Genomic DNA, 16,018 nt, shown 5'->3' on the forward strand with positions numbered 1-16,018 from the left:
TTTATAAAATGCTGATTGTGTCAAAGCAGCTTTACAGTGTCAACAGGAAAATAGAGGACAACAACAGTCATTTTCCAGCTAAAGTCAGTTCATTGATGATTTAGTGATGTCATCGTCATCATCCACTTCAGCTCTCTTCCAATAGTGTGCAATCAGTCAAGTGTCCCCAACTAAGCAAGGCAAAAAATTATTTTTATGTATTAACCAGTGGAGTGAACCACATCTTTGTACACTGTCTTTTGTAGCAGGATTTGCTTAGAGCATTAACGTCCATTTATTTATTTATATAATTTAATTTCTTTGTTGTATTTTTGTCCAGTACACAAAGACAAATTCCTTGTACATGTAAACCCATTGTATCTGGCAATAAAAGGGATTGTGATTGTGAAAGAACTTGTGGAGCACTGATTGAAAGAGTTTGGAAATTTGTCCTTTCCCTATTTAATTGTGTCTAAGATGTTGCATGGGGAAAATGCCCCATCAGATATTTGTCCATATCGAAATCCTGATTATTACTAGTAGTGTTTTACTAGTACTAGTAGTTCCACTTTAAAGGTTGTCTTGGATAGTTAGCAGATGTTATAGGGTTTTTTGTGTGTTTTTTAACATTGTAAAACAAGAAGTGTATGTAGGCAGCCTGCCAGTGTAAGAATGTGTTTTGCCAATGATCCACTGGATCGCAACATAGAACTAGACTTAAACTTCGGGGTGTTGTTATGCAATAACAGTGTTTACATTAATGGGATTACTTATTGTGACAGTAAAACTAGATTTTGGCTAGCAAACAGGTCACAAGTTAACACAGGCACATTTCCTGGATTCAGCCATGCTGCATAATGTTACGCCGACAGGGTGTTGTTGAAATGACAATGAATTAACGTGAATGTAGAGAAACAGTAGAGATATTTATTAGAAAATGTCTTAAACTCATCACACTAATTAAACTCAAGTCACAAAGTCCTTAAACAAATCAATTGTACCTTGTAACCATAAATGTCATTTCCACCACAGAGGGCAGTGTGGTGTGAATGACATTTCTGTATTTTTTTGTGGAAAAAATGGAAGATAGCTTCACTGATTAGCTTTGAATTAATACTTAGCATTTCATGTATGCAAAATACTCTTATTTAACTTAACATTTTTAGCTTTTTAAAAACACCCTTGAAGGTACAGCATGTTTGGAAATTATGTAGAATAAATATATTAACTGATCAAGCAATATTTACCTTGATTTTTCTTCATTTGTTGTTGATCAAAATTTAAATTCCCTCTATGTCCAACATGTGCTCTGATGTCACTGAAAATTTCCATAGAAACCACCTAAACAATCTTTCACATAAACTTTTTAAAGGGACATTACAGTGTTGTGGTGGAAATGACACCAATTATGTGCGACAGCTATATTTTGTATAAAAAGTAATATTGATAGTGGTCTCACATTAAATACTGTAATGTATTTTAATTATTTTACTAGTGCTTAATTCAGGTACATTAATAGTTACCAGATAAGTCATATTTTTAAACTGTATTTTCATTGTTGAAGTTTAAAAGTCTGGGTGTGCGACAACGAGAAAACAGTGATTTTGACACCTATAAGGAAGTTGAAAAGTATGAAAAAATAATAATAGAAAGGTAGTAAAAAGTTTTTAAGGTGATTTTATTGTTAGTTTGAGTATGTGTATATGTATAGGTATATATATATATATATATATGTATAATTGTTTTTGCGGCGGGGGGGGGGGGGGGGGTATTTTAAATTACATATAAATATATTTATTATATAAGCATAACATTTTTCTTAAATATATACATGTGTTTGTATTTATATATCTATAATAAATATACACAGCGCACAAACAAAAACTTTTATTTTGGATGCAATTAATCACAATTAATCATTTGACAGCTCTAAATATAAATATATATATATATATAGAAAGATGTAGGCAATAACAAACTGTTGAAGGAAAAGTTTACCTGTTTCATGGTAACAGCCCTTTGCCAGTGATGGCTATCAAGAATTTATGACCCAGAAACATTGGTAGCAAAGCTACTATATCAACAGATCAATTTAATGGGGGCTAATTAGCAGTTTATTGGGGGTACAGCTTCATGTGGATGGACTCTGTGTTTATTTAGACAGCAGGAAAACACCAATTACTTTGCTGAAGATGGAAAATAACATGTAGATGTACTTAAAGTTACATCTGACCAGCAGATACCAGCTGTAACCGGCAAAACTTGTTAATTTTTAATTTGTTAGAGAAGGTACCATTATGTTAGAGAAAGTACCAGTATAAAACACCGTCTGAATAAGGAAGAAAACACATTTAGGGAGCACAGTCCAGCTGAGAGGCTTGAACCAAGGTGAGACAAGCCACATCCTTTAAGACAGCAGTGATGGCCTCATCCCAACTTTACCTCACTGTCTCCCTGTTCTGTTTGGCCATGACTGCAAGCATCATATCATGCGGCCGATCTCATATGGTTGTGAACTCTGCACTACAGGCATCTCATGGCACTCCTGCTGATGAAGAGGTAAGATTTTAAAGTAACACTCATTGCACTTGAATAGCAGTAATGGACCATCTTTGGAGCATATTGTTGTTTTAAGTCTTAACCTTTCTTTCTAACCTGAAAAACTGATTTAATTGAATTAACAGATGCCAGAGAGATACTCCTTTCCAGAGTTTCAGTGGTTGCTCAGTAACTCAGACCCAACAGCCATCCAGTCTCACAGCCCATCTCTGGGGTTTCTACAGAGTGGATTGGACCTAATGAGGAGAGACAGTGGAGACAATGAGCGAAAACCAGGCTGCAAGAACTACTTCTGGAAATCCAGAACGGCATGCTAACCACAGGCAACCAAAAGGTCCAAACCAGCATGCTGCCAATAGTATATATGCTGCCAATAATATATATGAGTGTAAATATGATGAATTTACACTCATCATATGACTCTGTCTTTGAAGTGAGCCTGAGTAATTGTAGCCATTATCTGTGAAGAGTGTTCCTCGATTTCTTATCTCTTATCTGTCTTTCTCTAAAGCATTGACTGCTTGCAATAAACTGAATACAGCATAAAAAGCTGGCCAGTGTTATTTTGTGTACTGCTGGGTGTATAATATTACATATAACAAATAAGTTCTGAAACAAATTTAACAGCATTTTGTATCAGCAGTAAAAAGCTCAAATATAGATTCTGTTAGGGCAAAAAAAAAAAAAAGAAAAGAAAAGAAAAAGAAGCCGTAATTATGCATTGAACACATCGAACACACACACACATACACACAAACAAACCAACAAAAAAATAAACTTTTAATTGAGAGAAATTGCTTCTACAGACAAAAGCATACATTCTATAAAAAACAAAACAAAAAACTCATATGATCCCAGCTCACCTTAAACCAGTGGTTCTCAAACTTTTAAGCCAGCGACCTCTAATGTAAGATCGACAAGAACTCGCGACCCCCACTACCAAAGCATACACAAACAATAAACATAACTTCTGTTAAGCTGTTCACAATATTTTAACTATATTTACTATACATCAAAATAATTTTGGCTTACCTTTCAATGGGATGGGTGTACTTGTTTTTGGCAGCACAAAAGCTTCATTCGTGGCCTGATGGTGGATACAGCTACTCGCAGATCAATCAACATCAAGACGTGATCTGTATTTATTTTTTATGTAAACAGCGGAAAAAGACTGCTCGCACAAATATGTAGATCCAAATGGAAGCAGTACATCCATTGCCGCATGGGATAACTCTGTGTATTCGTCTGCTACTGCGATCCAAAATTCAGGCAGTGTGGAATTGGAAAACAAAGTTAATGTTCGATCACTGGACAGCTCCAGCAAAGCATCTTCCAGATTTGTGGGGAGATGAGTCCTAGATTCAGAAAATGGTTGCCGTATCCAGTCATTCAGTTCTTTTGGAAAATACTTCTTGAATTGTTCCAAAAGGCTGCGCAGATGACCAGTGATGTGTTTCAGGCTGCTGAGACTCAGTCCATTCTCCTCCAGATGCTCCTAAAGCTCAGGAAACATCTTCACATTTCCTTGTTCAACTCGCTCAGCCCATCTTTCCAGCTTTTTCATAAATACATCAACTTTGTCATTCATTGTCAGGATATTTGGCCCTTGTAATGACAGATTAATCATGTTAAGCCTTTTGAATATACATGCCAAATAAGCAAGTTTTGACAACCAAGCTGGATCTGTCAGGCAGTGGGCGAATTCCAATTTTGAGTCTTTCAACAATGAGTGCACTTCTTCTCGCAGTTCATAAAGACGTCCGAGTGCCTTCCCTCCTTCCTTCCCTTCGGTGTGAAACAGCAATGCTTCGTGCTGTGAGCCCATCTCGTTGCAAAGTGTGGCTAGTAGTCTGCTGTTTACTGGACGAGATTTTATGTGATTTACGATTTTGATTGCACATTTCAAAACACTGTTAAGTTCAGAATCAAGTGTTTTGCTAGCAAGAGACTCGCGATGTATGATGCAGTGTGTAAACTTCACGTGAGGAGCTACTTCTAAAACCTTTGCCTTGAGTCCGTTGTTTTTACCTACCATTGCACCAGCACCATCAGTACATACACCAACACAATTATCCCATGAAAGTCCCATCTCTTTTATTTTGGTGTCCAGTTTGGTGAAAATGTCACTGCCTGTACAAGTCCCCTCGAGTGCTGAGCAGAAGAGCATGTCCTCATGAAGTTTCCCATCAAATGTGTATTTGATGAACGCCAGCAACTGAGCAGAATTAGACACTTCAGTAGATTCGTTGACTTGCAGTGCATATTTTTTCCATTTATCCTATCAATCAATTGACTCTTAATGTCTCTTGCGATATCATGTACACGGCGAGCGACTGTGTCATTCAACAACGGGACAGTCATAAGCTCATTTGCTATTTTCTCACCATGCATGGCCCGACACATAGCCACAGCAGTGGGCTTTATCAGGGTTTCCCCAATTGTGTGTGGCTTTTTGGTGTGCGCAATCAAGTATGCCACCTCATAAGATGCCTCCAGAGCATTAGAAGTAATTTTGGCTTGTTGTGCGATCATGTGTTTTTGACCCTGTTATTCCTTCTCTTTTCGGCGAAAAAAGTCTATAGGCTTTTCAATAAAAGAAGGATGTTTCATCTCCAAATGCCTTTGCATTTTGCCGGGCTTCATACTTTCATGGGCAAACACTTCTGAACAGATTACACATTGAGGAAAATCTATGTTGTTGACAGTAGAGCAAGTGAATCCATACTTTATGAATTCTTCCTGATATTTCTGACGTTTACTTTGGTCTGACGGTCTTGCTCTTATGTTTAGTCAAAGTATACACTTCCAATGACTCAGGCAAACTGTCCACAATTTCCTCAACATTTTTGGATTTGCGAATTACAAATTTATCCATCTCTGCAGTTGCGCTCTGTAGTGACAACTAGCGAGCCAGTCGCTGCACAGTGATATCTTCGAGTCGCGAAAAATTATTTAACATTATTTTTTAAAACACTCTAATCAGTAATATCTTTAAAAATCTGAAAATATTTATTTGTAGCATTTACTTTTAATATTGAAAAATATTTATTATAATCACTAAATTATTCTGCGACCCCCAGTTTGAGAACCACTGCCGTAAACAATACTGTACAAATAAGAAGCTCCCTTGTGTATGCTATACAGAAATAAATAAATATAGCTGCAGCATAAAACATCATTGATCTGAGTTGAATTTGGTGATAATGGGACAAACAGTAATTTTTTTTTCAAAGAAAATCAAAATGGCGGACAGGAAGCTTAAAGGGGGCATAACACACACAATCTCATGTTAATCTTGAGTACCTATAGAGTAGCACTGCATCCTTCATATCTCCAAAAAGTCTTTAATTTTATCATATTTATAAAAGAAAGATATAGCTTTACGATTCTCTCCGAAAAAAAGCCAAGCTCCTGGAGGCGCGCCGTGGGGGGAGCTAAAGAGTGACAACCACCTGCACCGATCGCGAACGAAACAGTGGCTGCATCCTAAAACTGCATCCGAGTAGGTACTTAATTTCAATAAGCACTTACTTAAAGAGTGCTAAAAGTGCTCCACAGCCAAATCTCATTGAGTATGAATGTGATCCGCCATGTTTACGTTATCATGTGATTTATGATGTCATAGCAAGCGCAAAAACAAACTTAAAAGAAATGAGCGACAGGCTTATGGAATTCATTTTTGGTCTTGTTGAAGAAACAGCTGCCCTTATGATTGTAGTATAACCAATACATTTTGGGTTGATTTAAGTTTTTATATTTTTAACTCTAACTAATATAGCCCACAGTTTAGTCCTTGAAGATATATATATATATTTTTTAAACTTAAATCGTTATCTCTTGAATATGTTATTAATTTCTTAATTTTATGTGCAAAATTGTTCACCCACACACAAAACTGGCTTAAATCTCGTTTCCTTCTTTTTCTTGTTGAACTATCTTGTTTTATCCCTGAGGCTTATAAATAACAAAAACAAATGTAATTTTAATGCATTATGATTTTATGATTAAGCAAAGATATTTAATCTTTTTTTTCCCCTGTGCATATAATATCATACTATGATGTACGCAAACCCATTATAGTTATGGTTTCTGGGTTTTTTTTTTTTTTTTTGGTCATTATGATTGTTCATTGTTAGAGATACTACCATATTTCCCTGAGCTTGTATGTTCTTCAGTAATAATAATAAATTATAATAAAAGGAAAATAAGAGCGACAAGCGCACAAACACCTCATAGCATCAATAAATCCACAACCCTACCTAGTACGTTTTCTTCCATGTTTGCAATGTTTGTAATATCTGCACAAAGGAGACGTCGATCAGCTGCTCGAAGATCTTGCCTTTGGAGAAGACTGTTGATTTTGCACTCAAAAAAGGTAAGTATTACTACTTAGAAATTAAGATGACCTCAGAAAGCATTGGTAGCCCAACACTTATGAACAATAATAATGATAAATGCTGACCAATAATTATATTTGTTTTAGTAAAACAAGCAAAATGTAATTTGCTCTTTCATATGCCATAGCTATGTATGACTACACAGACAAATTCAGGCAAGGTGAATACATCTCAATTTTCAGTCAGGTAATGAATTAATGCATATGTTAATGAAACAATTATATTTTATTTACTGTCAACAACAGGAAACACGAATAAATGAGTAAAACAATAAATAAAAGTAATCATGACAATAAATAAATACAAGTCAAGGACACATGAAAAAAAGCTTTATTCAAACATATTGTGACAATCATGTATTTACAGATGGTGAGCCCACATCCTACTGCCATCTCAACACAGCTGAGCCAGTTCTGCAGCTTTATTCTGATGAAGCAGCTGACCACCGTGTCCACCTTCACCTGTATCAAATTCAAATTTTATTTGTCACATACATATACATACATAGTACGACATGTAGTGAAATGTATTGTACAACTGTCCAACAAAATTAAGAAAAAACCTCAAGTTTACAAAATACAAATAGAAAAAGTACAGTAAACATATATATAGAAAAGTAAACATATATATAGAAATATATATATGTTACTGATGAATACTGTCTCTGCCGTCCATCACTTTCCTCATTGCTGCAGTCAGAATGAATCTGATCATGGATGAGAAAGGGACATCAAGGCTATCATTGCCTGAGTGCACAGAGAGGATGAGGCTCCCCGTACCACACAATCTTGAACAAGAGTAGGAGAACGTGTGGGACAATCTGGCTGCAGCTGTGTCTGCTCCAAACATCTGTGTGCCTACTCTCTATGAGAACAACTACCTGTAAAACATTTACATCTCATGCATTTCTTGCCAAATTTCATTTCATATGTTTACAATTACATGCAAATTTTAATATAGCTTCATTACTTTTGTGGTGTAGTGAACTGGTAAGCAGAAGGTTGCTGGTTCGATCTTCGCATTCATCACCACCTGTGTCTTCATTCCAGGTAGCTGCAGGGGGATTGGATTCCCTGTAATAAGAGCACTGTAAGTCACTTCGGATAAAAGTGTCTGCCAAATGCATATTGTAAATGTAAAAATAAATAAATAAATAATGTAAAAAAAAAATATATAAATTAAAATGTAAATGCACAAACGCTCAATAAATCTGCCTATTTCTTAATTTCTTCAAGGTACTACTATAATATAAATGCTTACATATATTTCATACAATTTCTATTTGGGGCTTTAAAGGGTTATTTCACTCAAACATATAAATTCAGTCATTATTTACTCGCCTCAATGCTGTTCAATCCTTGTGTGTGTGTGTGTGTGGGTTTTTCCAAACACAAAAGGGGATTTTGGTCAAGTTTGTCCTGCTAGTTTCTGTTCATACAATGTCAGTCAATGGAGACTGGCTTTTAGATTTTTCATGAAATTATTTGATGATGCTTTTGAAGCTTCTGAAACTCGTGCTCCATTGACTGATGTTGTATGAACAGAAACCAGCAGAACAAACTTGAACAAAAATCACATCCTCCATGTCTTTTGGTCTTTTTCTAGATGTTCTCACTGGCTCTGGGGTCACTGATGATGAAGAGACCACAGCAGCATCTGGCCCAAATGAGGCAGAAAGGTCAGGTGGAGTGATGGAGCATCTCGTTCATGGCTCTAGACCATTTCCAGGATGCTGTTCTGGACTCTCCATCCTCACTGCACACACCAGTCTGTGGAAATTTCAGATCCTGCAAAGATGCACAAATATCATACACAAGCAGTCATTTTAACAGCACAATGTCATTTGATTTTTGTGTTAGAAGTAACAAAACGATTTCTTACTTTATATTTTTGTTTCAAGTTTTCCTTTTTTTTTTTTTTCACAAATGCTGCCTTCACCTGCTCCATCACAAAAGCACTGCATCAAATGCACAGTAATCAACAATCAGAAAATCGCTGTAATAGCTCTGTTTGAAATTACAATAATTAAAATTTGTTTACTGTGTTGAGAGGTGCTGAAATCGCGTTTGGTCTCGTACTGTATCGCGTATCTTGTCAGTGTGTGCACTTGCTTGGCCATTTTTAGTTGATAAACAGGAAAGTGGGTTCAAGCGCCAGCAGAAGGCAGTGTAATGAAATAGTCTTTAAGAGAAGCAGTCTATCAGCGGAAGTTTAAAATCAGCTCGTAAGTGTATTTACTTGTCTCAGTGTTTAGCGCATTTGCCGTTGCTAGGAAACGCTTATTTTGTTTACTGTGTTGAGAGGTGCTGAAATCGCGTTTGGTCTCGTACTGTATCGCGTATCTTGTCAGTGTGTGCACTTGCTTGGCCATTTTTAGTTGATAAACAGGAAAGTGGGTCCAGCTGAATTGAAATGGTGATTTGTTGGAGTGGTATAAAAAAGGTTATTATACCGCGGCAGTCGTCGTGTGAAGCCCTCTTAGTGTGAAGACCGAAGAGTGTAAAGACCATCAACTCTACCGTGCGACTCCACCGGGCAGGGACACCGGCTGTCATAGTCAGTTGTTAGTGCCCAGTTTAGACACCAGAGGGCACTCTCTTTGAGTTATTGTTTGGGTGTTCTGAACTGCGTTTCCCATCACCCTTTGCACTTATTATTGGTTCATTACTGCCACCTGGTTATCATTGACTCATTAGCCTCGCCCTATAAATATCTTGTTCATTTTGTCTTTAGTTGCGTCAGTATTGCATTCTGTTCCTGTGTGTTATCGGTGTTTCCTGTTTTGCTCATATGGATGATGTTTTTGTTGGGCTCTGAAAATAAAACTGCAAATGGATTTTTTTGTGTGAACATTCCGTGACAGAATACTGACGCCACTTACAGATCCAGCATCTAGACTTCGCTATCGATTTGTGGACCATGGGCATTCGAATTCTTCCTCCTGCTTCGAAGAAGGAGCAGAAAGCTCGGCTTAGGATGTTGGCGGGTCTTCGGCAACAGGGGATGTAAGTGGGTGGACTGGCACAGACTTTTTGGACATTGTCGGTAGGATTGGAACTTTGTAATTCTGAGCTTAACAAGATTTTTAATGAGTGTCTAGACAATCCCTTGCCTCCTTTTGAGATGGAGGGGCTTAAAACTCTTGATTTTTGGAGTTTCATTGACTATCTCGTTACTGCAGTTTAGTGATGTCATGTCGATCTGAGCCCACTGCAGTGCTCCCGAGGATGCCCGAATCCATCATAACATCTCCAGAGGATAGTGAAGCCTCCCCATCTCTGAACCGCAGGCGAAGGTCTGCTCTGGTGGTCCCAGAGATTGCCACAGAAACCGCTTTAGTCATGGAGTGGTCAGAATCCACTCCAGAACCCGCTCCAGTCCAGGAGCTCTCAGAGTCCACTCCAGAACCCGCTCAAGTCCGGGAGTCCTCCGAGTCCACTTCAGAGCTTGCTCCAGTCCAGGATCCCTCTGAGTCTGCTCCAGAGCTATCTCCAATCCAGGAACCCTCTGAGTCCACTCCAGAGCTTGCTCCAGTCCAGGATCCCCCCCAAATTCGTTCCAGAGCTTACTCCAATCCAGGAATCCTCCGAATCCGCTCCAGTACGGGAGCCCTCGGAGTCCACTCCAGAGCCCGCTCCAGTCCGAGAGCCCTCGGAGTCCACTCCAGAGCCCGCTCCAGTCCGAGAGCCCTCGGAGTCCACTCCAGAGCCCGCTCCAGTCCGAGAGCCCTCGGAGTCCACTCCAGAGCCCGCTCCAGTCCGGGAGTCCTCCGAGTCCGTTCCAGAGCTTGCTCCAGTCCGGGATCCCCCCCGAGTCCGCTCCAGAGCTTGCTCCAGTCCAGGATCCCCCCGAATTCGTTCCAGAGCTTACTCCAATCCAGGAATCCTCCGAATCCGCTCCAGTACGGGAGCCCTCGGAGTCCACTCCAGAGCCCGCTCCAGTCCAAGAACCCTTGGAGTCCACTCCAGAGCCCGCTCCAGTCCGAGAGCCCTCAGAATCCACTCTAGAGCCTGCTCCAGTCCGAGAGCCCACAGAAACCACTCCAGAGCCCACTCAAATTTACGAGTCCATTCCAGAGCTCGTTCCGGTCTGGGCGTTCACTCCTGGGCCTGCTCTGGTTCCTCCCGGGGTGGCGATTTCTGCTGCGGAGCCTCCCGGGGCAGCGGTGTCCGCTTCAGCTCCTCTCTGGGTGGTGGCGCCCACTCCTGAACTCTCAGTCTGCCCCGTTATGGCTAAAGAAACTGTTGTACTGTCTGCCTGCCCTGTTTTGGTCAAGGAGACCATAGCCGAGTTATCGGTCCATCCTGTTGCAGCCGTTGAGGCAGTTATTAAACTCTTGGTGCTTCACTTTGTAGTCATGATGTTGTCATTTGGAGGTCTATTGGTCGTCTTAGTCCTGTTAAGGTGGTTATCAGCCTCACCTTTGCTGCCTGCTCTGCTGGCCCCGCCCTGGCCTCCCACTCTGCCATCTTTTCTAATCCATCTTCCACTACATGGACCTGGCCCACCATCCCTCCCCCTAATCCACCTCCATTCCACCTCCCACCTGAAACTTCTTGACTTTTTATGGAGCGTCTGGAAGCCGCTCTTTAGAGGGAGGGTAATGTCAGTTGTTGGAGTGCCCAGTTTAGTCACCAGAGGGCACTCTCTTTGAGTTATTGTTTGGGTGTTCTGAACTGCGTTTCCCATCACCCTTGCACTTATTATTGGTTCATTACTGCCACCTGTTATCATTGACTCATTAGCCTCACCCTATAAATATCTTGTTCATTTTGTCTTTAGTTGCGTCAGTATTGCATTCTGTTCCTGTATGTTATCGGTGTTTCCTGTTTTGCTCATATGGATGTTTTTGTTGGGCTCTGAAAATAAAACTGCAAATGGATCTTTTAGTTTTTCTTATTTGTAAGTCGCTTCGGACAAAAGCGTCTGCTAAATGACATAAGTAAAATAAACTACAACTTAAGATTTAAAAGATGTTTTATTCATTTCATAATCACTGAGAGCTTTTGATAGCAGCATTTCTCCATCAGTCACGCTGCACTGGAAAAACACACATATCTCATCTGTCCCTGTAACATCCAGACAAGATTCAGTCACCTCTATGATTTATCTGCTCAATGCTATATTTATTTACATGTTGAGGTAGTTGCTGATGTGTTCACTGACTTTTTATCCAGCACAAATGTTCCTCAATTTATCGACAATACTAATGGACGAATGAAATAGATAACTTTATATTTAGTTATTCCACGTAGATTTGGTTATTTACATTACTTGCATTCATCTAAAGCAGTGTTGACAACAGTGAATTCTACATAACAGCACACATACATCACTCACTCAAGATGTGTGTCCATGTTGTGATATGCTCATCTGTAATTCTTTTAGTACATTTTCCTGTCTCATGTTAAATAAACCTTTGGTAATTGCTTTTTAAGATGAATATGGTTTATGTAAATGCACTTTGGAGACGTGTGTGTTTACTGGAGATCCACTGTTCACTATACATAAAACATGTTTTTACAGCAAAATCATAAATATACTGTAATGTGTCTTTACACCTTCAGCAAATCAACAGTTTACTATACAGTAGCTGAACAAATGTGATTTTAACATGTAACCGTGTTTTTGATTGATAATACTCACATTTGTAAACACACTCGTCGCTGTTCTCCATCACGTTCGATGATGACATATTGATCTCCCATGGCCTCCTGGGATTGAAAAGTATCCATCTGATGAACACTCAAGAATCTGAGCAGTAGGACATCCGGGAACTTCTTGACTACTCTTCTATAAATACTGGGGTTTCGGACATACTTATTCGCTCGCCTACTGCTTTTCCCCTACTGTATAGTAGATAAGTAGGCATATTCGGATGCACTTTAAGTAGACGCAGGTCTGAATCTCGCGAGAATTAGTACATCACTGAGGTAATTCTCACCTACTCTTTAATGAATACTGAGGTTTCGGACATACTTATTCACTCGCCTACTGCTTCTCCCCTACTGTATAGTAGGTAAGTAGGCATATTCGAATGCACTTTAAGTAGACGCATGTCTGAATCTCGCGAGAATTAGTACGTCACCCAGGTAATTGCTGAAGGATCCTATGTTCGTTCTGGGAGGAAATGGTTAGAACAAGGAGAACAAAGCTCTGCTTATTTTTTTAGAATGGAAAAACATAATTCTGGGAATCTTACTATTAATTCATTGCAAGTTAATGGTACTTTGACAGATAATCCCAAGGAAATTGCCTCTTTCTGTAGTAATTTCTATTCAGACCTTTATAAGTCTAATTATTGTAAAGAATCTGCTTCTCTTTTCTTTCAGTCTTTAAAGAAAATGAATCTAATATCCAGAGATGAGCAGTTTGCCTGTGATAAAAAATATACACTCAACAAAATTTTGAAAAAAACGCAACACTCTTGTTTTTGCCCCCATTTTTCATGAGCTGACCTCAAAGATCTAAGACTTTTTCTATGTACACAAAAGGCCTATTTCTCTCAAATATTGTTCACAAATATGTTTAAATCTGTGTTAGTGAGCACTTCTCCTTTGCCGAGATAATCCATCCACCTCACAGGTGTGGCATGTCAAGATGCTGATTAGACAGCATGATTATTGCACAGGTGTGCCTTATGCTGGCCACAATAAAAGGCCACCCTAAAATGACAATGCCACAGATGTCACAATTCTTGAGGGAGCGTGCAGTTGGCATGTTGACTGCAGGAATATCCACCAGAGCTGTTGCCCGTGAATTGAATGTTCATTTCTCTACCATAAGCCGTCTCCAAAGGCGTTTCAGAGAATTTGGCAGTACATCCAACCGGCCTCACAACCACCCACTTCGAATGACATCAGTTGATTGAATGGCCGTTATCAGTGGTTATCAAGTCACAGATATGGACCAGAAGGGATCTGCTGAGCCTACTGGTAAGCTGAGAAGGCTGTTATCATCGATCCACATCCTTAATCACCGCACACATGTATGAAGGTGAAGTTACAACTGGAGTACCAGCAGAGGCGATCATTTCCCCAACGCCTACAACTGTACACGGACCAAAGACCAGCAAAATAACGCATTAGAAGATGGATTTAGATGACTTCAGGATACATATAGAGGGACTGTCTCATAAAATACTCCATTGTTCCATGTTTATGAATGAAGTTATTCATTTAAAATTTGCCTATGGTGGGAAAGGGATCGTGTAAAAAGTCCACACATTTACCATATGTTTACCATAGTAACTGTCGCTCAACGATGTCATGTGTAGTCAATGCACAATAACCACAAAATGCTTCTCCCACCGTAACCCTAGTTTTACTGTGGTATTTGTAGTTAAAGCACAGGAACAACAATACTTACCATATTTTTACCACGGTAACTGTTTTTACTGTATACTATTTTTAAAGCACAGTAACCGCAATGCTTTCTACGCCTTTAATATGTTTTTTGTGAAGTAATTCAATTTGTTTTTTCACTCTTGTAGTTAAGTCAGATCACATACTCCAGCAGCTCTTTTAAGAAGCCATCTCTTGTAAATGCTCTCTCTCTCTCTCTCTCTCTCTCTCTCTCTCTCTCTCTCTCTCTCACTTCCAGTGCAGGTGTTGAGCGTGAGCGGACAGGTGAGTGTGAGTGAACCCTGCTCTTTTTTTCTTTTTCTTGCTTTGGGTTTCTTGGGCTTTCCTCTTTTAAGTGTTTGATACCTTTTTGACTTGTCGGGCTGCGTGATGCTGCTCACTTTGCGGGCAGCATGAAGGCCCCATGGTCACAGGTGTTGAGTAATCTCACGCGGCGCCATGGTGTGAAAGTGGCGTCCACGGTGAGTGTAGAGGATTGTTGCCTAACTGTACGTGAGGTTTTGGGACATGAACACATCATGTCGGCCTCCAGGATGAACAGTGCCACAGTTGTTTTTCTTAGCTCAGTTGAGAAAGCAAATGAGTTAGTTGAGACTGGTATAGTTGTGGATAATCTTTTTACTCCTGTACTCCCGCTTTCTATGCCATCCAAGAAAGTGTTGTTATCTAACGTTAGAATATTTTCTTGTCAATTGTTGAATTTTGTAATAGGACAGGCCAAGATGGCTGTCTATATGAGTAGGAAGAAGAAAATTGAACACAACTTGGAACAGAATGTAATTGTTGTATTTTCAAATATGGTACAAGCAAGGATATTGACTGATTTTAATTTATTATAAGCATATGGATGATCTTGACACCTTTGAAAACACTTGGTGCTGTAACAGTGCTTTGTGTTGTTTGTTCGAAGCTTATGTGGTTTTTACATTCATGTCAGAGTGTTTATATCATAAAGTTTATATTAAGTCCATTGTATTCTTTATTAATCTTTACAAATTTGTGCTGTCTCTTCCCGTTCTAACAGTACATGATATCTGTCCACACCTCATAGTCTGCCTTTCTTTCCGTGTTGATTTTTATTGAACAAATCTGTCTCGAGAAGCGAGAGTCTGGAAATGCTAGTTTAACTTCTCATGTGACCAATCAGATCTTCAATTAATTTATAAATATTGCTGCATCAGGTTAACCACACGATGCAATCTGTTGTTGCAGTTTTATACTGGGTGGAGACAAATAAATCTTTAACTGATTATCTGTCCATTCGCCACAAGAACCCGGAAGCTCCCTGTCATCAATGACCATATATGGACAAGTAAGTGTGACGCTTCTGCTCAACTGAGTTGCCATTGGCTTGGAAGTTCTCTTGGCACTCGCAGACGTCCTTGTGATTGGACTGTTTTAACACAAATAAAAAAAACGCTTAATGTTGCAAAGTACGTTTTGCTGTTATTATTACGTCAATAATACCTTCAGTTAACAATGCAGTGTTGTTACGTTGTGAGATATTACCACTTTACCGAGATCGTAACCCTAACCCTGAGAATAGCTTTGTTAAACTACAAATACCAGCGCCATGTCTTTTGCGCTTGAATGGCAGAGGCTTATGGGTAATGCAGTATAAGAATTAATGTGTTTTGCAGTGCAGTTTCCTTGAGTTAATAGTTTTGCAGTTTACTTAAGAGTTAGAAAGAGTTAGTTCTAGATAAGAATGTTTTCTCC

At 39.2% G+C, this 16,018-nt stretch overlaps 1 protein-coding gene across 1 annotated transcript; it reads left to right on the forward strand.

Annotated features, from left to right (window-relative positions):
- Nucleotides 1–2,329: 2,329 nt before the first annotated feature.
- On the forward strand, nucleotides 2,330–3,079 carry sst2 (somatostatin 2). Its single transcript, XM_079378534.1, has 2 exons — nucleotides 2,330–2,538; nucleotides 2,664–3,079. The coding sequence occupies exons 1-2, from the start codon at nucleotides 2,401–2,403 to the stop codon at nucleotides 2,853–2,855; spliced, it is 330 nt and encodes a 109-aa protein (XP_079234660.1). The 5' UTR covers nucleotides 2,330–2,400; the 3' UTR covers nucleotides 2,856–3,079.
- The last annotated feature ends 12,939 nt before the right edge of the window (nucleotides 3,080–16,018 follow it).

This window comes from Barbus barbus (genome assembly GCF_936440315.1).
Source record: "Barbus barbus genome assembly, chromosome: 26".
In the NCBI taxonomy this organism is placed as follows: Eukaryota; Metazoa; Chordata; class Actinopteri; order Cypriniformes; family Cyprinidae; genus Barbus; species Barbus barbus.